Consider the following 21,191-nt stretch of genomic DNA (forward strand, 5'->3'; position numbering starts at 1 on the left):
GCGATGAAGCCGACGAAGATCTCGATGCGATCTCGATGCGATCTTGAAAATGTTCAGTAATACAAATAATAGTTTGATTGATTAGAAAATAGGTGCATAAGGTTCCGTCCCTGGTCTATAAATATAGTTTTAGGCTACCCTTGCAGGGGTTCAGGGGACACGCAACCTGGGACCACACTTCGTTTAGCTCGGACTTTTATGATATTCTCTGCTCCCACAAGTTCCATTTCTCTTCAGGCCTTTTCCATGTCCACTCGAGGATGGAATTCCGCCCAAATGATTATAAATCAAACAATAATACCCCAGAGACACCGCGTCAACAGCCTGACTGCCTGCATATCCGTGTTTCCGTTCCACTCTGTCGTCAATCTGCCATGCCCATATCCTTGTTCCCCTCTAGGTCCCTAAGTTTATTCTGCAGCTCAGTGTGTACCGCCTTGCCAAATTCAAGCGTCTTGGCAAGTTTCGCGGCCCTATCACCGACGTCGGGGATAAGGTGTGCTTCAAATTTGTCTCTGAATCGATCGCAGTAGTCCGATGCCTCCGAGTACGCCTTGACGAAGGCCTGGCGTCTGTCGCCCACCATCCTGGCTCGTTCCAGCATCTCCTTCTTGTGGAGGACTGAAACTTTATCAATGAAACCCTCCGCGTTAGACTGATACTCTTTAACCAGGTCGCTCAAGGCATCTTCCTTGACCTTGATAAATTCAAGTGTTCGCTAGATCTGCACGTTAGCCCCCCATCCAACTTCCAACGGCGTCTCACAACGTGGTCTAAAGGGTAGCACCAGCATACCTGGGTAATGGTGTGAAGAATGCCATCAAGGTTATGTCTTATATTGTCGGTTTGCTGTGGGAGCTGGCCATCCTCCATCTCCGATGCACGAGATCCACCAGTCTCGCTCGATTCGTCAGCGTTGCTCTGCTGTTTGTCGGCTTTTGGCTTTGGTACCTTGGTAAGGATGTGTTGACGCAACATTACCTCTGCCTTGGGAGCCGGAGTAGGTTCATGTTGCCGCTGGGTGTGAAGGACAAAGGCATCTTGCGACTTGCTACATGCACCTGTCCGGATGGGTTCGTTCACTCTGATCTTTTGACGATCAAGTCTGGAGAGGATTTCGCTTCGGCTCCATTGCGATGAGATGGCATCCTCTTTTCGTGATCTGTCACTTTCCTTCTTCTTCATTGTGTCCACCTTAACCGTGGCATCCCTGCGCTGGGCCTCGAAGACAGGCTTCAGGTTTACTGGCGGCTGGGCAACTGTCGATTCGTATGGAGGCGACGGCTCGGAATTGTCTGGAATGTCTACCACGCCAACCCCATCGGACAATTTGTTAGCTTCTATCGTCTTTTTGGGGGTGTCTTCTCTCGTGAGGTCAATAAGTAATGGACTTCTAGTCTCACTGACCCGAGTCCGACCCCCCGCCTGTCGTGTTTCCTTTGTGATCAATGCCAATTCGCAACGAGTCTCATGAAGTTGCGATGTCAACTCATCTTCGATATCCGGAACAGAAATGCGCTTGATGTTGGCCGCATTCGCCCGCTTCGAAACTCGATTGTCCTTAGCCGCAGCAGGTCGCTTCGATGATCGCTTCATTCCCTCGCTTACGTTGCGCAGGCGCTTGTTCGTCGAAGGCCGTGACTTAGACACTTGCGTTTTGGAATCCTGCACCTTCGTCCGCGACGATGAAGACGAAGGTTGAATAGGACCGTTTGGCCCAAATCGAATGATGGGTGAGACTTTCTTTGGGGCCTTTTTCGACGATGTGCTCTTCTCACCTGTGGGTCCAGTGGCGGTTGGTTCACCCTTGGAAACGGCACCAACGACTGTGACGGGCGGTGGGGCTTGAACGACTTCCGGGGGGGATGTCGTTGTTTCGGCAGTCGACTCACCCTTTGCTTCAGATGCGCTGCTCTCAATCGAAGTTGGTGAGTCTATCGACGATGGAGAGGCATTCTTTGGGGCGTCACGACTTGACTTGCCGCCAATCAAGGGATCCGCCCAATCGAGGCCGCTCGCGTCGCTGAGGCCGGATAACATTCTCGACAACAAGTCCCGTCTTACCGTGGGCTTTCCATCCGGAGCCTTTGGGGCGTGTCTGGCGGCTTTTCCCGGCACTGGCGTAGGTTTACGAGTCGCTGTCCGTTTCCGAGAGGTATTTATCTCCGGCTCTCCTTGCTCAACCGAATTAGTGGGTGTCTTCGTAGCCGTGATGCTTCCCGTCTGGTTTGTGGGAGACGGCTTGGCTGGCGGAGGAGAATCTTGAACGTGGTCAGATTTCATAGGCTCTGCATGTTTTTCTGGCGATTGAGCTGCCACCGGTGGATCCGCAGGTGTACTGTCACCCCCCTCAAGTCTAGGCTTTTCCGTGTTGGAGATGACCTGGGTGACTCGTTCCAGTTGACTATCTTCCGCTTTGAATGCTTCATTGATCGAATTGAGCATGCTGACAAAGTGACTGGAGGCACTGTCGTCCTGGCTGGCACCGTTTTGCTGTGTCGATGGGGATTCGGTTGGGACGGTGCCCATTCGGCTGGGGCCTGGAGTCTTGAAAGGCGTTTTACTATGCAGCCCTGTACTTGGAGATGAGAGCGAAGCCATGGACGCCGCCGCGCCGTCATATCCGTCAATGAAAGCATCGAAGTCTAGATCCATCATGTCGCTGAAGGGATCAGTGGCTTCGGCTGTCGAACCAGCGTCCTTCTAACCCCAGGGAGAATGAAGTTAGGAGAAACACTCATCACCAACTAAGGGAAGCCAAAGCGTCTTCAATCTCTTCGACTTACATTCGAAGTCGGGTTGGCGGAGTCGCCGGCATTCACGGGGGCCAATTTGTTACTGCTCCGCGCTGTAACATCCTTCGACGTTCCCGACGAAGGACGCTTCTTGCTTGGCATCTTTGGAGACGGATGAGGCCACTTTGGCAGCTTTTAACAGAAATTGTACAATCCCGCCCGCTCCTCCTGGAGAGCAGGACGTAAAGCACAGAACCTACTCGAGACAGGGGTGATGGTTGATAGAACCAGAATCAAGCGGGGAGCAAGAGGGCGATGATGGATGATGCTGTCTGTTCTCACTCATAACGTAGATCTACACCGAGAAATAGAAAGACGTACTGTCGAGCAGTCAAGGAAGGAACGTCTCTTGGTAGGTGAGGAAGGTACAACTACTCTCTACAGGACGCCTCTCGAATCCAAGGAGGAAGGAAGACGGGGCGCATGAGGAGAGAGTCACAAGTTGTACAGACATTTTTCATCTTTGCTGGACGGAAATCTACGTGTAATATAGTCGGCTTCTCTTGATATATTAAACCAATTGAATCATCAGAATTTGTGTTGAGCCCAGTAATACCAACCTGGTGAAGTGTGTGTCTCCTCGGTCTCGAGCATCGGATTTGGGTGGAGCTGAGACCAGTATGCATCTAAGCAATATAATACGTTAGCGCAGCATAGCTCACGAGTTCGACATTTTCAGCCTGACCTCGCAATTCCTGACATCACAACTTTCTAAGCTCCGAAAAAGAGACGAGCCACCACCCACCAAAACCAATCCGAAACCACACCCACCAATTGAACAAACTCACGAAGAAAAAAAAGACCATGAGCCTCCTCAACCCGACGACCGCCTCGGCCGTCTTCCGCATCACCGCCCGGCCCGCGGTGATCCGCCAGACCCTAAGCCGCAACCTCCCGCTCTGCCAATCCTCACCCATCAGCACCTTCCGCCCCTTCGTCGCCGCCGTCCCCTCCAAGCCCGCCCTCGCTGCCGTCAAATGCTCCTCCCCTGCCCTCCTCCTTCAACAGACCCGCCTCGCCTCCACGGCCGCCGCGTCGCAGGTGCCGACCCAACAGCTCGACTGGAACACCTTTTTCCAGCTGCGCAAGACGCGCCGTCGAATTCAGGTGCTGTTCAGCATTGCCGGGGCCGCGACGTGCGGTACGGCTGGGTCGTGGGTGCTTGCTGCGGGCCTCGCTGAGCCTTTGTTGGGCTTGATTCCGCTGGATCCATTCATTACGATGGGGTTGATGGCTTTTTCGTCGGCGACGCTGGGTTGGCTTTTGGGGCCGAGTTTGGGATCGGGGGTGTTTAATTTGTGGCATAGGAGGATTAAGCCTCAGATGGCCTCGGTACGTTCTATGATTCTCTCATGTCCGGGGAGAGGTATTTCAAAGCTGCTATGTTGTTGCTCTAACACGTGTTTCTGGATATAGAAGGAGAAGGAGTTTTTTGCGCGAATCAAGAAGCACCGAGTCGACCCCTCGACTTCTTCGGTTGGAAACCCAGGTATGTTAAACGATTTGTCGACCCCAAGAGGACGTGGGCGGACAGATTCTGACATGTTTTTTGTTAGTGCCCGACTTCTACGGTGAAAAGATTTCAAGCGTCTCCGGATACCGACAGTGGCTCAAGGACCAGAGGGCGTACAACAGGAAGCGAACCCGATTCGTATAAGCCTCAGAACAGAAAAGCACCACAAATGGAAGAGAAGATAAGGAAGATGGAGAGAGCTGCTCTACGCATCTCTAATTTATTTTGTGTTATTGGTGGACACGGAAACGCCTTTGCTTAAACCAGCTGGCTCACTTTGTGTAAGACTACAATGATGGTATATCTCATATCCCACAGGGAGGAGGAAAGCAGATTATGTACAATTGCCGCAAAACTTCCCCCCTTTTAGTTAGAAAAAACTCCAAAAGTTTCCTTATTCTTGTTCTCGCTTTTACGTAAATGGCATCGTCGGGTCAATATCTGCCTTCCACGCTCTCATGCCCCCCTTGATATCTCCAATGAATCTCTCCCCCGCGCGATCGAGTCCCATTTCCTTCAGCTTCCGCGTCACGATCTGCGAGTCCTCACCCTGCCTGCACACCACAAAAATGGGAGCCGAGGGAGGCAGCTCCGCTGGCAACCACTCCGGTCGTGCATCGGCATCGAGCTTGCCGCCGAACTTCCTGTAGGGTACGTTGACGGCGCCTTCTAGGCTTGCAACTTGGAAATGCTCCGACTCTCTCACGTCCAAAAGGAAGTGGCCGCCGGGGGTGCCGTCCCCGAGGTCTCTGATCCGCTCGAGGTACTCCTTCGGGGAAACGCGCTCCTCGGGCCGTAGGTGGTCCACTGCCGGCCGGATGCCACAAAAGTGCATGTAATCCACGCTCCCCTCCCGTAGAGACTCTGGCGTGAGGGGAGAGTCGGCACCGCAGGCGAAACATGTCTTTCTCCTCCCCGCCATCCGCACGGAGCGGAAAGGCGTCGCAACGTGGCCCGAGAAGAGGAGCATGTGATGCTGCGCAGGCTGCTTCCCATTCACTTCCGCACCGTCTATACTTGCTGCAGATTCGTGCTTTCCACTAGCTATGATCTTGATAGCTTCAAGAGCCTGCAAAATCCCCATCACACCCACAACCGGACCCAGAATTCCTCCCTCCCCACAACTAATCACGGCCTCCGGAGGCGACGGCCTCGGGAAAACACACCTGTAGCACGGCCCGCCTTCTCGATCTCCCTGGGGCCGCGGGGGACAGTTCATGACCATTAATTGGCCGTTCGTCTGGAGCGCGGAGGCGAAGACGAGGGGTTTGCCGTGGAGGACGCAGGCGTCGGAGATGAGATAGCGGGAGGTGGGGTGGTCGGTGCAGTCGAGAACGAGGTCATATTGGGAGATGATGGAGCCTGCTGTTTGGGGGGTTAGGTGTTCGCGGTGGGGACGGTAGGTGAGGGTTGGATTTAAGCTGGGATCGCGGGCGTGAGTATATGAGCGAGAGTTGCTCGCAAATAGGAGTGACAAAGTGGTTTAGTCTTACCTTTTGAGATGGCATATTGCGCTGTCTACCTTTAACATGCCTACTCTCTCCGTCGAGTGGGCAATCTGGCGGTGGAGATTCGATACCTCGACAACATCCCCATCAGCAAGGCCAATAGTACCTACACCCGCACCGGCTAGGTAGGTTGCCGCGGGGCATCCGAGACCACCGGCGCCGACGACGAGGACCGAAGCGTTCTTCAGACGGAGTTGACCTGTCACGGATAGTGTTAGAATCGAAATCTCTCTTGAAGTGTAGTTACACGGAAGCGTATACCTGGGACTCCGACTTGGGGTATGATGAGCTGGCGCGAATAGCGCTCGTATTCTCCTGCTGTCAATGGCCATTTCCAAGGTACGTCGTCTTCGGGGTGGCCATTCTGAACACAGGAGGTCTCTTTTGCGGCTTGAGCTTCAGCCCTCTTGAGCTCGGCTTTTAAGCGCTCGAGTTCCTTCTCCGTTACTTCAATTTCATTCCGCAGTCTGGTGATAGTGTCCATGACGGTTTAGAACGCCTCGGACCGCAGAGCTGCGCGAAGCTTTTAAAATAAAATATTCAAAAATCCGCCTTCTCCGGTATAATGATAAAGTACCAGTGAGTCTATTAATTTTTCGTCTGGTTCGCTCCGAGTCAGAGTTGAGAACCTCGTCTCGATGGTGGCGGGGCAATTCCACGAGCTTAGAAATATCAGCCCGGTGAGTCTCGGTGAAGGCGGGGCACATGTGCACCTGCCAAAAATTTCAACCCACCGAAACTTCGACATCGACCGCCAAAGGTCACATCCACGACCAAATTCAATCTCTTCCTCACCACCCACACACTCCAAAGACACAATGGTACAGCCCCTCTCCCCCTACCCGCAGACATCAACAAATCGAGAAAAAAGAAGAGAATAAAAAACTGGAGGCTAACCAAACCCATTGCTCCCAGGCCAAAACCGCCCCCCAATCCGCAACAGAAAAACGCCTTGCCCGCATCCGCGGCGAAATCCCCTCCACAGCCCCCCGCAAAACCTACCGCGAAGGCGCCGCCACAACCGACGCCTTCATCCAATCCAAGCGCGACCGCCGCACGATCCGCCACTCCTCCTTCATCCACAAGATCCAAAAGTCGGCGCCCCGCGCTGCCACCTCCGCCAAGAGGAGAAGACCTAGCAAGAAGCTTGTCGCTACGTTAGAGGACCTCGTCGATGCGTTGCCCGAGGTGGAGGAGCTAAGTGCCGAGGCCGTGGGCAAGGTGAGGCATAAGAGTTTGAAGAGTCGGCCGGGGGCGTTAAAGAGGAAGGAGAAGATTGTGAGGGGGGAGATGGAGAGGTTTGGGGAGAGTATGGCGAGGTTGGTCGCTGGTGGAGGTGCGACGGGGGGTTTGGGTGGAGGGGAGGGGGAGAAGAAGGCAGCGAATCCGACGGGGAATAGGTGGGCGGCTTTGAAGGGGTATATCTCGGCGACTATGGAACAAAACCCGGCCTTTGCGGCGAAGGGGAAGGAGTAAAGTGAGGGATTGGCCAGGGATTGGGGACCGCAAACAGGTTTTTATTTCTACCAAGGGTATAACGGGATATGAAGAAACCAAGCGAGGGTCCCGGAAGCTGACACAACGCAAAGTCGTTGGAGCATACTTCGAAGTTGGTACCATGCCATGGTTAGCATGATGATTCCCGGCGTATTGCGAGGGATGATACGAGACGTCATTGGGCTCTTTCCCAGGGGTTAGGTTAGAAGGCTGCTGGACCTGCAGCGAATCTTGTCTCACTCTCTACATGACTACAAGAGGGATTCCAGTTTGAATTCACTCAGCAGTGAGGAAAAAGAGACCGCTAGTTGGCGGGCGTCTATTTTCTGATGCCACCGTCAAATAAATGAACCAAACTCCTAACCAACCGTTCGCTATCCTAGTGCCCAATTTCTTACTAGTAAACAAAATCAACCATGAGACACGCTTGTTGATACCCAGGTCAGCCACCATTTTCCGCTGCGAGTCCAAGTTCATGCCACAGCGTTAGGCATGACAGAATTTCAAGAACGGTGCTTTCTCTTGGCACACCAGCGCTCGTCCAGATACGAACATGCGTAGCCAGTTGGGGACATCGCTTGACCTCGACAGCACCCGAGGAGGACCATTCCAGAGGCGGAAATGTTTCGTCTGTCACACAAAGCCTCGGCTCGCGCCTGTTCATCATAACTGTCGTAAACTTGAAAGTACAGAATGTAATAGGGGAAACAAAGAAATGCAATCATGATTTGGTCTATCATGGTGCCGTCGCCCGCTCATTATGCCGCATGCATGGTATGCTGTCGCTATCCGATCCAAGTTCTAGTTTCGCGTGACGTCTTACGCAATTCTCGGAGGCGTTTTAGATTTCGAGGTATACGGCGACGAACTTCGTCTATTTGTGTTGTTAGTCCACAGAAAGGTCAAGGTATTGCCAAGTTGGGACACCCGAGGCGGAATAGGAACCAAAAACCTACGATCGTCTCCGTACACCCTCTTTCCGGAAGCTCTCTATTATCTTGAGCATCTCTTTACGGCCACCGTTGGAGTCCACCATTTTGTTCGCCATGCTCATCGACACCTTCTCTCGCGCGTTGGCACTCAGCAGCCGCTTAATAAGCAGGTGCCTCATGATGATGCACACAAAGACGCCGCAATCGCTGCCATTCTCCTGCTGTGGGGTATCCTCGAGGTGGTGGAAGCGTAGGCTGACACGGAGCACCCTCTCAAGGGCCCGCGTGGCGGCCTTGGCCTCTTCGCGGTTTGACGCGCCGAGAGAGTCGTAGTGGAAGGCGACACGGTCAATCTTGCTGACGAGGAGCAGAGACCAATGCGAACCTCCTTCGGCTTGGTTGACGTAGCGATTATCGTTGATGGGGAGGAAGATGTGGGTGCAGCGAGAGAAGTCGGGGAGGGCGCTACGGATGCAGTTCACGTCGGGCTCCTTCATAAGGAGGAATGTCATACTCGGCCTGAGTAAGACGATGTGGGCTTGGGGGTATCGAGGGAGGATCTCTCGTTCGAGCCATCTAGACAGCCGGAAGTCACGCGATTAGCTTCGGTCTCACGCAGGGAGCTATGAGCAAGGTTTGTGGGTCGCGAAACGTGTTCATTTGCGGGCGGTTCATCTTGGGTGACGGCTTGGGGCAAGGGTATACTAACTCTTCCCAAAATGCGATGTTCTAGAGTGAAGAGTTCTCAATGTCAGTTTCGAGGCTCTTGTATGCACACACGGTCCTTGCGAATGGGCAGAGCCGATGCGAAGCTCCCATGGTTCGGGATTTGGCAAGGGGATTTGGAGATGTACATTATCGGTGAGCCAGTCATTCCTGAGAGCGCGTATATCTTCGTATGTTACTGCAGAGCTACTGTCAGCCTGGTCGGTTCGCTTGGGACGGGCCGGGCTGAGAGGTTTCAGCTCGGTTGTAGTGGGGTCGCCCTACAGAGAATATCGTGATCTGACGAGGTTAGCTTCGAATTTGACAGGCAGAGATCGGAAGCAGCGAAACAGAGATTCAGGACGATCTACTCACAGGAAAGGAATGGTTCGGAGGGGGATTTCTGTTCCAGGCGGGAATATAATATTAGTGCTGCTCTGCAATGGCCAATGCGACGACTGGTATCCACATGTTTATCGATACACGGATAATTGCTATCGATCAAATATTTTTTTTTGCCTGCCCTATCGGCTCGGGAGAGGAGAATTGAACTTACAGGGTCGCCTAAACGGCGAGTTATTTTGGAGCGAAGAGTCATGATCGGGAAGGTATGCGGGAGAGGGTTAGAGCAGAAGGACACGGCGGATGGGATTGAGTTGAGGGTTGGAAAAGGATCAATGAAGTTCTCTTGGCTAGATGCGGGTGGGTGCGATGCGACGCGATTCGGGTCTGGGTCTGGTCTGGGCGTGCTCGGTCGGTCGGTCGACAAGGAAATTGCAGGGAAGAGTGGATTAGAGTTCCAGCGTTGTCAGGTACGACGTCGAGGAGTGCAGTGTTGGCGCAACATGCAACGTGGAACGAGAGAAGGGGAAAATGGGACCTGGGGTACTGCGTGAGGTTGATTGTAGTGGACAAGAATGAAAGCACAAAGCAAACTGGACAGAGTTTGAATGGGTCCAAACAACCGAAAGACCGAAGATGGATGGGGCGAATGGTGGGGCAGCAGTTAGAGCAGAGAGTTCAATGTCGACCACCAAATGAGGCGCCCTCTGAGATTCGGTCTGGTGTCGAGACAATCCGAGTGTGACCTGGTCTGGGTCGTGCCTGCTTGATTCTTTATGGGATTTGGTCCCCTTGCTTCTTTCCAAAGTCAATGTATCACGTCACTTGGTCGAACTCCGTGGGGCAGTCGCAGCCTAAACGGCATGGGAAGTACGAAGTAAGGAAGTAGCGTCAGAATAGCTCGAGCTCAAATGAAGATTTTTTGGACGATCTCGCCCTGCGGTCAAGGTTGGATGGAATCAACGCCACCGAGGGGCGAAGGAGGGTAGGACATGCAGTGGGCGAGATTATCAGCGAAACTTGAAAGACGGTCAAAAGCTAAAGCCGGCGACGCAACTTTGATGGCAAAGACGATTGAAGACGGGCTCTCTTATCCGGATCACCAGACCGGGCTGGCCACGAGTGCGGTCACCCTGGGGTTTCGGATTGTTCTTATTACACGCAAGCGATTGTCTCTCAATCCTCAGCACTCCTCAGCAAGCCGCTCTCTGGTTGGCGGTCTAACCCGATGCAGTGCATGCGCGTAAATGCTCCGCCGGATTCTGTCTCTGTCTTGAGGCTGAGCACACTCGCAAAGGTGAAGGTCATCGTTAATGGTTAGGCAACCCGCTACTCTTGCCTCGGTCGGAGGAGCCGCTGTTGCCCGGCATGAACGTACCAATACAACAAAAAATGCACGCTTTTCATAGTGGACGAAGTATCGCGGGTATCACACACTCTGCAAGGAGAACGGTGTGGTGGTGTCGTTTCATCTCAGTGACTGGAGGCCTGGGGATGCATCACCATGCATCGCCATTCACAATTGTCACCATGAAGCACTGTATCATGCTCATGCCAAGGGAGGCCACCTCTGCATGCGCCACAACCGCGCTTCTCCTCGTCCGTCATACTATTTTAGCGCTTGATGGAGCCTCGAAGTTCTGAAGTTGGCCCTCGCTGTCATCCTCATTGTCATGGCCGGCGTGGTCGGAGAGGGACGCCAGGACAATGCCTCCTCCGGCAACCCCACCGCCCTTCCTCACACTACATTGTAGAGACCATAGATCCAACACGACAAATATTGCCCTCTGTCTTGCTTTGCATTTGAAATCTACCCAAGACCGAAAAAGAGAATGGGTGAATAGATGGCTTTCAGCCCTAAATTGCCGTTTCAGGCTGGGTGTGCGGTGTCATTCGGATATCGGCATTTCGCCTGCAACTTATAATAGCACTGGTCTGTTTTCGTTACAGTACCCCCTTACGCCCGTTTACATATTGTACCAAATCTCAATCTAGTATTGGCGGGTGCGACTTGTCCATCCTAAGACGTTACCCTGGAGCATGTGTAGCCTAGCTGTGGATCACAAGAGGAGAGCGCTTTTGAGATGTTCTCTATAATATGCTCTATCTAGTTCTTATATACGTCTCTATCTATAAACATGCCTGTAGAAAAGCTCCAACTGTCGTCGAAGACACTTTGCCCGCGACACGACAAGACTCTGTTCTGTCATGTTGACGCTCCATTCTGCTGAGCAACCGGAGCGGGCGGCGGCCCCCTCTCCACCAACGTAAACGCGCAGTTCTTCGGATCCATCACACACCGAAAGTGCGTCCACTCCCTCGAAATCGGCCTCCCCCTCACCTTGCCTTCCAACTCCGCCTGTAGGAGGTAAGCCCCCTTCCCGCTACTGCGTCCAACTGCCGCCTCCGTCCGCTCGCGCCAAAAGTCAATCATGCACTGCATCCTCTCCGCCGACTCCTCGATCCAAGATTCATCATTTGCCGTCTCCTTCTTCGTCATAGCAGAAAGCGCCTCAGCCGTCGCCGACGTGCCGAGCGGCTTGGGCAGCGCGGATTCATGGCGCGATACGTCGTGGTTCGTCTGCACGACAAAATCGGATTCCGTGTGGACGGCGCCCGTGAGGAGGTCCTTTTCGATCATGCTGGCTTCGTCACCGTCGCAGAGGCAGAGATATGCCGGGCTCGTCCGCGTGGAGGCGAGCTCGGTAGCTACGGCTGAGGCGGATTGGTGCGCGGGGAGGGGGCGGAAGATGAGGTCGCGGAGGACGCTGCTGATGGAGGGGCGGAGGCCTAGGACGACCATGAGTTGGTGCCAGCGGAGGCTGAAGGAGCGGCTGTTGTGCGAAGGGCGGAAGTTTAAGGAGATAGAGAGCGATTGTCTGTGGGAGGTGTTAGTTGAGCACGTCTTGAGGGACAGTGTGGCTTTTCCCGTACCTCACTCCGGTTAATACGCCCACGAATCCGGCATATGTAACTGTCCTCGCGATCACTTTCCGTGGCTCTTCGGAGGACGAATCGACAAACTCGAGAATCACGAGCAATTCCCTCAACCTATCCATCGACCAGTCCAACGTCCTGAAATGGAGCAGTCTCGAGTTCTCCTCGCCAGCGTCGGTCTTCACCCTAGCCGCACCCGACGTGCAACCTAACAACACATCCAGAAGCACGTTTAACGCCACGAGAAGGTACAAGTCAATACCCGACACGGCCGCGATACCCTTGATCTCCTGCGTCTCCTCGTCGTCGTACACGCGGCGCAGCAGCAGCTTCATGAGGCCTATAATACCAGCGCGGATAAACCGGTTGGGGACGAACCACTGGATGAGCTCGAGGAAGACCGGTGTGGTATGCCGGAGCTGGGGAGACAGGTCTCGCGCGACCTCAGCGTAGCGCTCGCGTGGAGGGACGGCTAGGTCGATGCGGTAGGTCGGGATGGGATCGGTTTCCTTGGGGTAGGGCTGGTGTGGAACTACGAGTTCCTCCTCCGAGGGGTCCGGTTTGCGACGAGTAGCCATAGCAGTTCCAAGTCGGTATTATACGCTTGCAGAGTTAAGAGGTTGTAAGGCTGTATCTCGCTGTCTGATGAAGGCATAGATGTAGAAGTGAAGTGACTGAAAGGGTCAGAGAGGAGATCTAGCTGAGAGTAATGGGAGATGCGATGAAGCCAGGTGAATTGCCCGCACCACACCCTCGCACCAGCCTAGCATTATATACTCTTCCTTGCTGGGTCCGGTGGATTCTGCTTTAGCTCCGGGACCGCCAGCAGGGGGCTACGTGGGCTGCGTGGGCGACGTGGGTGATGGGGCCAGGGTTTTTATGCCTCGTAATCTTATCAATCTGCATCAATCCAGGGACCCATCTTGAGCCTCCAAGCAGGGAATATGCTTCATCTGGGTCTGCGAAATGGCGCTAAGCTCACTTGACCACAGTCGTAGCGGGTACATGACCCGATCTGGAGCGTGTAGCTTGAAATGGCGTGAAGGTGACAGCGACTAGGCAGTTTAGTCGGGCTGTTGAGATTGAGCTCTGGTGAGAATCAAATTTGGGCATCCGCCCTATAATAGTAATAGCAATAGCTTCATAGAATCCGCGAATGGTGCTACGACGCTGGGGGTTGCTGAATTTTCAGCGGGCATCCCAGCGTGTTTATAAGTACCAGGCTATACAAGGGAGAGCGTTGGGCGCTGTGCATCCCCGTGATGCCCCTCTGTGGAGTAGGGTTGGTGAGTACAAGCGAATCACCCGGTTTCGGGGACTTCTAACTTCTTCTTAGAGCTCTACGAACTTAGAATATTTACTAGAGGTAGAAGATATAAGATTAAGATAATTAATAAAAAAAATAAATTTATTAAATAAAAATATAATTTAATTTTTAATATTATAATAATTTATTATTAAGTAATTAATTAATAAACTTTAATAAATAATATATAAATTAATAAAATAATTTTTTATAAAAATATTAATATTATAAAATATTATAAAAGTTTATTAAAATTTAATATTATAATAAATTTAATTATATTTTAAAATAAATTAAATTTTAAATTTTTTATTGTTTTAAATATTTATATAATTTAAAATATTATTAAAATTTTTTATTTAAATTAACTTGCTAAATTAGATAAGCAGGTCGTGTTTATAGCTTATTATTTTAAAAGTAAGCTAGATTTAATCTAAATCCTGAGCTAGATCCTGAGCTAGATTACCACTTGAAGCAATAGCCTCTTCTCAAAGAGCAAGCGATCGTACACGCCCTAGGTAAGTCCAATTCGTTATAATGGGCGCGCCTTTCTCGCCTCATCTAGGTCTATATTTAACATGTCTCTAGAAATTTTTATTTTCCAGATCCCCCAACCTAGATCGTGCGCGACGACGCGCCCCTCGCTCTGTCCAGAGGAAGGCTGGATAGCGAAGGCCGGGGGCGAGGAGGCGCTCCACCACTTCTACGACCTCGAGCGAGCTAAACGACCGTTGTCCGACTTTAAAGATGAATCGAGACTTAACGAGAGTTTTTTCCTATCCTAGATAATCTGGCAATATGGACAAATGGGTCATTAAAGTGCCCCGTCTACCTCCTAACCCTAACCACGAACCTACCCAACACTCCCCGCCCTCGACCTCGACCTTGGCCGCAAAATCCTCCTCTTCTTCTCGACCCTCCATACGCGGTGACATAGAAGTCGTCGTGCCCGCATACCGCCCCGCAGACATACCACCCCTCCAACCTCTTACGATAACGCTGCCCAACGACTCGACAGCCTACATAATAGACGAGTCGTTCCAGACCCGCCCGGGTGTCGCCGCAGATGGTAAGCCCTACCCTGCCAAACGCGGATACTGGATCGGCTGGAGAGATCTCCCCGGCGCGAGCATATCAGTCGGGGCTGATAAGGTGCTTGAATATGTGTCCCCCTATGCTCTAGAGGAGTGGGAATATGCGCGGTGGAAGCAACGGCGGGAAGAGAAGAGATTAACAGAGGAGGCGGCCGAGAAAAAGAAGAAGACTCCCAAGGGAGCGCTTAAACCTGATACTGAGACCGAGAGGAAGATCGGCCGGCCGCCGAAGAAGAGACCCGGCCGACCTAGGAAGGCCCCCGCCATACCGGTCGATGATGCGGTTATCGAGGAGGAGATAAAGAGAAGGTCTAAGGATCAGCCGAAGGAGCATCAGCCTTCGCTTTCTACTCCTAAGAAACCAAGGACGATTGGCCTGGCGAATACGGGCGATGAAGGCGAAGAAGCTGCCATTTATCAGCAGTTGTATGGGGAGACGACGTCGGAAGCGTCCCTACCTATGGTCTCCGAGAATGAGGAGCTCTTAGTATCGGATTATGAGCCGCCGAGAAAGCGCATGAGAAGCTCTTCACCATTCAAGAGCTCTAGGCTGGGAACGCCAACCCCCAAGGCAAAGCTATCCGGGCTATTGACCCAACAACCACCCGCCATAACCTCGTTTACACCCGTAAGGCAGGATTCCATCGTCGCCACCTCGTCCGAAAGTCACGCAGCTAGCGCAGGTATACTCTCATCGACGGTGCGCAAACGAACCGCAGACGAGCGCAAGACTCCGCCTACCTCGAAAGCCAAGAACGGCGCGGCCAAACAAGCGCAAGCTAAGAAATTGGGCGACGACGCGCAGTTCGCGGTGAAAAGGCTCGAGGGCACAAGAGAGTTCATCATCAAGGGTAAGCCGGTACGACATTACCTGGTGCGATGGGAAGGAGACTGGCCGCCCGATCAGAACCCTACATGGGAACCCGAGGAAAACGTCCCCTCTAATCTCGTCCGGAAGTTTTTGCGCAAGAACGGGATGATGGGGTTGGATGGCCAGATGGATGATCCTTGGCCTGAGAGGCGATATTCTAGCGTTACTGAAGTTTTTGAGGATCCTGTGCTTGAGAATACGGGGCAAGAAAATGGTGAGGTGGACTCGAGCGAGGAGGATGATGAGGATGAGGATGATGAGATGGTGGAAGAGACTTTCCAGGTTACGGAGAGAGGAACGACGAGTCGGGAATCTCCTCCTCTGGCGGCTATCACTTCTGATATCTTTAACAGGAGGCATGGGGTATTTTAAAGCGCATCGATGAGTTAGTTCGTTTTTCTTTTTCAACAATATTCAGTACGACTGTTTAGCATGGCGTGGGTGTTGCTGGTTTCTCCATCTATGGTGTCGACTGGAGATGATGATGAAGCAATGCTGTATATTATTAACTCTCTCTCTCTCATTACCTCGTTAGAATTAACAGCCTCTCCTCTCGAAGCTGTAAATCAATCAAATCAAATCAACTCTACCTTTTCTTCTGTTCTAGAATGCCATCGTTTCCAAAGCCAATACCAAAATCCGATCCCGCCGTCAGTAACCATGTAATCGAGTGCCACCACCGAATCCCACCAAATCCCACCAAAACCAGGTTCGCAAAAGACCGTGTCACTGTATCCCGATGATTCATATCCTTAAGATTCAGCCTTCCTCTCTCCCTCATTACTCCCCCCTTCATTACTCTCCGACCCAGCCTCCGCCTCCCTCCTCGCCCTCTTCTCGTCCTCCGTAAGATCACTCTTCGCCTCCCCAATATCCATAAACGCAAACACCAAAACCGTAACACACCCAAACCCAACCGCAATCCAAAACGCCACCTGATAACTCCCCCTCAGTCCCCTATCAGCCGTAGCAGCAACCGCCACCTCAGCGACGCCCAAGAAGAAGCACATGCCGATGTACAGTGTGCAGTTGATCAATGCGCCGGCGAGCCCGAGGTGTCGGCGCGGCAAGCGCGTGGTGATGAAGACGTTGGAGAGGGTGTAGAGGATGTCGATGAAGGCGGTTTCGGCGACCATGGCGGGGAAGACGTAGGCCCAGTAGGAGAAGGAGGGGGAGTCGCGGGGGGGCATGAGGGCGAAGAAGAGGCAGGCGGCGATGCTGCAGAGGGAGGAGATGATGAGGAGGATGCGGTTGGGGATTAGGTGCAGGAGGAGGCCGGAAGTGGCGGCGAAGAGCATGCCGCTGACGGCCCAGGGGGTGTACCAGACTGCGGTCATGAAGGGGGACACTTCTAGGACGAGTTCGATGCTGGTGAAGAAGACGGGGACATTAGTAGGCTGTTTGTTTGAAGGAAGAGCTGGCGCCAACCTAGTGAACTGGGGATCAATACTCACTAGAAGTTCGTGTAAAAGAGGTAAATTCCAAAGACACCGTAAGCGAGGAATAGGCAGAAGAGCATGGCCTTCATATACTTCGGCTTAAAGATCTCGGCGGGGAGGAAGGGATCCTCGGACACATTCCGCTCAACGTATACGCCGGCAGCGAGGAAGAGAACTCCCAATATCGTGGTTGTATAGATATATGGCGTGGCCCAGCCGTTCGGCGCACCAGAGCTCTGCGTAATAGCAAAGACGACGAGGATAAGACCGGGACAGATAGTCGCGGTCCCCCACCAATCCATGCGAATGCCCATCTCCCTCGCGGCTTTCCAATCCCTCGGAATAGCAAACAGCGACACAAAACTAGCGAGGAATCCCATAGCAGATCCCAAGTAGAAGAACCACCGCCAATTAATCTTCTCGCCCGTAACGCCACCGACGAGCAAGCCGAAGAAGAAGCCCAAGGGCGCAATGGCGCCATACATGCTAAACACGAAATTCTTCCTCGGCCCCGGTCGGTAGACTTTCCCCAGAAGCATGATTCCCGTAGGCAGGAAGGCAGAGGCACCGAGCCCTTGCATGGCGCGAAAGATGATGAAGGAAATGTAGTTTGGGGCGAAGCCGGCGGCGAGGGACCAGGCGGAGAACCAGAACATGCCGGCGTTGAGGACGATGTAGCCGCCGTACATGTCGGCGGCGCGGCCTAGTGGGAAGAGAGAGGCGCCGGCTGCGAGGGTCAGGACGCTAGATATCCATGTGTGGGAGGTTGCGGGGATGTTTAGATCTGTGGCGAGGGTGGGGAGGATGATGTGCGATCCGCTGATGAAGTATTCCTGGTGAGCGAGAGGCAATGTGAGTATTGCGACCATGATAGAGTAGGAATAGGGAATATTGGGAGATACATACAGCCATGATCATAGACCAGAGGATAGAGAAGCAAAAGGCGAACTCTGCGATGGCGGACGGGAGGATATCAGGACGCTGTCGTCCGAGCTTCTCGACATCGATGTCGAAGCCATCGGGGTCAGACGGCGCATCGCCGTCCAAGGGGGTGAGAGTCTGCTCTGACTCCGAGGTTTCGGGTCCATTCTGATTCTGCTGGTGATTTTCACAACTCGCAGGGGTTTTTGTCTTTGAAAAGAGTGTGAAAGGCATCTTAGGAATTCACTTGTAAGGGGACTTTCCAACGCACACAGAGAGAAATACTCCAAAAATCACACGAAAGGCTGATTCTATTGACAGCTGAGCCTCCTCTCTTCCGTCGAACTCGAAAACTACGGGCATCTCCATCCCTCTTTATACTCGGGAACCTCCCTCTCTTTAAGTCATGATCGGACAAGACGGGACCTCGTGGGGCATGATGGGAGGATCGATGCGACAGATGGGAACTACGATAGGGACCCGGACCCAGGAATCGAAAGGAACCATTCAAACGGGCGCGATAGCAAGAGCCCCATCGCGAATCGAGCACGTTTTTTTTGTCCATCATCCACCCAGCGGTGTGCATCTCCATCCACCATACCTAACACGAACATTCCATGGGCCATGGCGCATCTCGGTGTTCATCCCCGGAGTACTTGGTAGATTGATCAGCCGTCCCATCAGTCATAGCAAAAACAGTTCACGAGAAGAGGGGGGGAGGAGGGAAAATTTTTAAAAAGAGATAGAGAAAGAGGGTCTAGCATATAAAAAGGGAGAGCTATTGAGACGCAGTGTCTGCCACTCCACTTCCTGTTTGGTACAAAAGCTAGCAATGGCCGCGCGACGGGGGGATCGGTGAGACGATACTTTGGGAGTTGGAGGTCGCAGCGGTCCATCTTGGACTCGGAAATATAAGTCATAAGTCACGATGGTGGGAACTATTTAAAGGAAGTGGAGAAGAGGGGAAGAGGACGTCCGGGTTGTGGGTTCAACTCCTAAGGACTGCCGGAATTGATGGACTTAGTGTAGAGAGAAAGGATGGGAGGGGAGCCGGGTGGAAGTGGAAGTGGAAATGAAAATGGCTGGGACTGCGTCTGGACTCTGGAACGTTCATGGTTCTTGTATCCAGTGCTGGAACCGCTGTTCTCACTTTGCCATCGTTCCCAATGTCACTGCTGCTGGTGCTCACGATTCACGATGGCACGATGGCACGATGGCTGGGGGGAGAAGGAGGAGGAGGGGAGAGCATCCATGATCGGTCAGACCTCAGACCTGGTTCGGTCAAGAGAGGTTAAGGTCGGGCCAAGGGCAAAAGGGTCCGGGCGGTGTCGGCGTCTTGTGTCTCTGAGACTGAGACTGAGGACTGAGACAATCCTTCAACATAGTGTTGCCCTCGTGGTTTGATTCTACTTTTACCTCGTGGCTGTCACCGTCTTGCCCTAATACTAAATCTAGCATCGAGCATTAGTATAAATATCTTTTTGGCATCAGACACCTTCTCGATGATGTGACATGGACTGAGACGGCGAAAGGGGAGCTTGAACTTGAACAAGAAAAGACGATAAAGCAATAAACCTTTAACTTTCTCATTTTCACCAAAAATGGTTGAATTCGAGAAGAATCGGTGAAGGAACTTTGGGCTGGTGGCCAAGCTAAATTTCATCGAACCCCTGCGTTAGACCCGGCGGACCATATCACTTTTTTGACATTTTTGACGCCCAACATTCAAATATCAAATATTCCTTCCGAGTCACGTAATTTCAAGCTTCGGGTTGAATTGAAGCCTGACGATGCCACAAACATAGGCGAAATCGAGCAAATAGAAAGCGCAGGTGCTGCGACCTACTTCCGTACATCAGTCACGCGTCCACTTGGGATTTTCCTCTTATCTCCGTTTCGGCATCGGCAAGCCATTGGATTGGACACGGGGGAGCACCCGTCATGTCATCCCCTGCTTGCGAGACTGTATGGGACTGTGATGCCAGATCCAGGTGCTGCAGAATCGGCGGGATATCGGCCATGGCCTGACCAAACGGACCAAAGAAGACGAACAGAAGGAGGTTGACGGATTTGCGACGCTGGTCGCTGGTCGCAGTGTTGTTCCCACTGCAACGTAGTTTAGTTCCACAACACCACCACACCGGTCGGATCGTGAGCCGGATCGTGAGAATGGGAACGAGAGACGGTGTGCTCGACTCCTCCTGAGCTAACCTCATAAGAAGCCGAGTTGATGCAATGCGAAGATGTGAAGTGTCAACATGAGCCGGGAAGGTGCGATGAGAGGTTTAAGTCCTCCACCAGGCGAGTACAAGATGAAGTACCAGTAAGTACGAAGTAGACAAGTATTGATTGTAGCATCTATTGCAATAATTACAGGAAGGAAGGCTTGAGATGGTTGGGAAGGTTCAAATTGCTAAGGAAGGTCTGTCCTGGTCTGTCCTGCCATGTCCTGCCATGTCTCGTCTGCGTTGTCTTGTTGTCTTGTCGTCTTGCTGTTCTGCCTAGGCTGTTCCTTCCCGCCCTGAACTCGGTACCTCGGTGTTCTTCCCCTCCTTCCAGCCCTGTCTTCCTTCCCTCTCAAACTGTCTCCATCTCCACCTTCAACTTCGTCCTCGTTTTCATCTTCCATCCTCATCGTCAACCCCCAATTCCAGCTCCTTTAATCTCATCAACCCCTCTTCTTCCTCACATATCATATTCCTGTGGCTCACCTCTGGCTCCTCGCTCCTAGCCCACCCTGGCTCGCCTACCCGAGCCCAAGCGTTTTGACATCTCGCCCCGCTCCGCCCCGCCCTACGCTGCCTGGTCTGTGGTCTGTCCACGCATCTCCTCCCGCTCCACTTGGATCGAATCCGTGCCGGACTTCGCTGTTGACATCCGGCCACCCCGGCATCTTTCCACCCTCGTCCCGCCCAGTCATTTTTCACTCTATTTTTCTTATTATTGTTTTTTTTTTCTCTTCTTCCTCTGGCTTCTCGGGACCCTGTCCACGCACCACGCAGACTCCGCTTCCCGCTTCCCGCCTGCCCCGCCCTGGCCAATGCGACTTGCATCTCCCGTGCCTACGTCGGACGCAGGACGTGTCTTCGCATTGCCATCTTGATAGCTAGTGGACGATTACCTGCGACCGTGGTCCTATGAGCAACGGCCTTTTCGCCCCTTCGTAACTATATCTACATATGTAGCTAACGTGCCTCCGCATCGCTTCCCCTTCCATTCCCTCTCTCCTCCAAGTGGGCAACGATCTCAGGCCGGCCCTCTTTACACTCCTAGACTTTCAGTCGTTTCCTGCTTCCGATGGGGATCAATAACAGTGTCAAAACAGAAGAAC

General features: G+C 52.6%; 7 protein-coding genes and 1 pseudogene across 7 annotated transcripts; 3 read left to right on the top strand and 5 right to left on the bottom strand.

The window, feature by feature from the left end:
- Positions 1-364: 364 nt before the first annotated feature.
- SAPIO_CDS0683 (uncharacterized protein) lies at positions 365-2,897 on the bottom strand (the record flags this gene model as incomplete). Its single annotated transcript, XM_016783404.1, has 3 exons — positions 365-718; positions 796-2,703; positions 2,787-2,897. The coding sequence occupies 3 exons, from the start codon at positions 2,895-2,897 to the stop codon at positions 365-367; spliced, it is 2,373 nt and encodes a 790-aa protein (XP_016646170.1).
- Positions 2,898-3,599: 702 nt separating this feature from the next.
- SAPIO_CDS0684 (uncharacterized protein) lies at positions 3,600-4,452 on the top strand (the record flags this gene model as incomplete). Its single annotated transcript, XM_016783405.1, has 3 exons — positions 3,600-4,127; positions 4,212-4,284; positions 4,352-4,452. 3 exons carry the CDS (start codon positions 3,600-3,602, stop codon positions 4,450-4,452), a joined length of 702 nt encoding a protein of 233 aa, XP_016646171.1.
- Positions 4,453-4,720: 268 nt separating this feature from the next.
- SAPIO_CDS0685 (ThiF family protein) lies at positions 4,721-6,300 on the bottom strand (the record flags this gene model as incomplete). The annotated part of the gene is made up of 3 exons (XM_016783406.1): positions 4,721-5,673; positions 5,923-6,015; positions 6,078-6,300. 3 exons carry the CDS (start codon positions 6,298-6,300, stop codon positions 4,721-4,723), a joined length of 1,269 nt encoding a protein of 422 aa, XP_016646172.1.
- Positions 6,301-6,454: 154 nt separating this feature from the next.
- Positions 6,455-7,292, top strand: SAPIO_CDS0686 (uncharacterized protein; the record flags this gene model as incomplete). Its single annotated transcript, XM_016783407.1, has 2 exons — positions 6,455-6,496; positions 6,732-7,292. The coding sequence occupies 2 exons, from the start codon at positions 6,455-6,457 to the stop codon at positions 7,290-7,292; spliced, it is 603 nt and encodes a 200-aa protein (XP_016646173.1).
- Positions 7,293-8,154: 862 nt separating this feature from the next.
- Positions 8,155-9,548, bottom strand: SAPIO_CDS0687 (uncharacterized protein; the record flags this gene model as incomplete). Its single annotated transcript, XM_016783408.1, has 4 exons — positions 8,155-8,187; positions 8,284-8,821; positions 9,026-9,231; positions 9,507-9,548. 4 exons carry the CDS (start codon positions 9,546-9,548, stop codon positions 8,155-8,157), a joined length of 819 nt encoding a protein of 272 aa, XP_016646174.1.
- A 1,950-nt stretch (positions 9,549-11,498) lies between these two features.
- SAPIO_CDS0688 (Uncharacterized protein) lies at positions 11,499-12,807 on the bottom strand (the record flags this gene model as incomplete). The annotated part of the gene is made up of 2 exons (XM_016783409.1): positions 11,499-12,171; positions 12,227-12,807. 2 exons carry the CDS (start codon positions 12,805-12,807, stop codon positions 11,499-11,501), a joined length of 1,254 nt encoding a protein of 417 aa, XP_016646175.1.
- A 1,526-nt stretch (positions 12,808-14,333) lies between these two features.
- SAPIO_CDS0689 lies at positions 14,334-15,872 on the top strand (annotated as a pseudogene; the record flags this gene model as incomplete).
- A 380-nt stretch (positions 15,873-16,252) lies between these two features.
- SAPIO_CDS0690 (Major facilitator superfamily transporter) lies at positions 16,253-18,094 on the bottom strand (the record flags this gene model as incomplete). The annotated part of the gene is made up of 3 exons (XM_016783410.1): positions 16,253-16,868; positions 16,955-17,772; positions 17,846-18,094. 3 exons carry the CDS (start codon positions 18,092-18,094, stop codon positions 16,253-16,255), a joined length of 1,683 nt encoding a protein of 560 aa, XP_016646176.1.
- Positions 18,095-21,191: the final 3,097 nt, after the last annotated feature.

This window comes from Scedosporium apiospermum (genome assembly GCF_000732125.1).
Source record: "Scedosporium apiospermum strain IHEM 14462 chromosome Unknown SEQ_SAPIO_0033, whole genome shotgun sequence".
NCBI classification, from domain to species: domain Eukaryota; kingdom Fungi; phylum Ascomycota; class Sordariomycetes; order Microascales; family Microascaceae; genus Scedosporium; species Scedosporium apiospermum.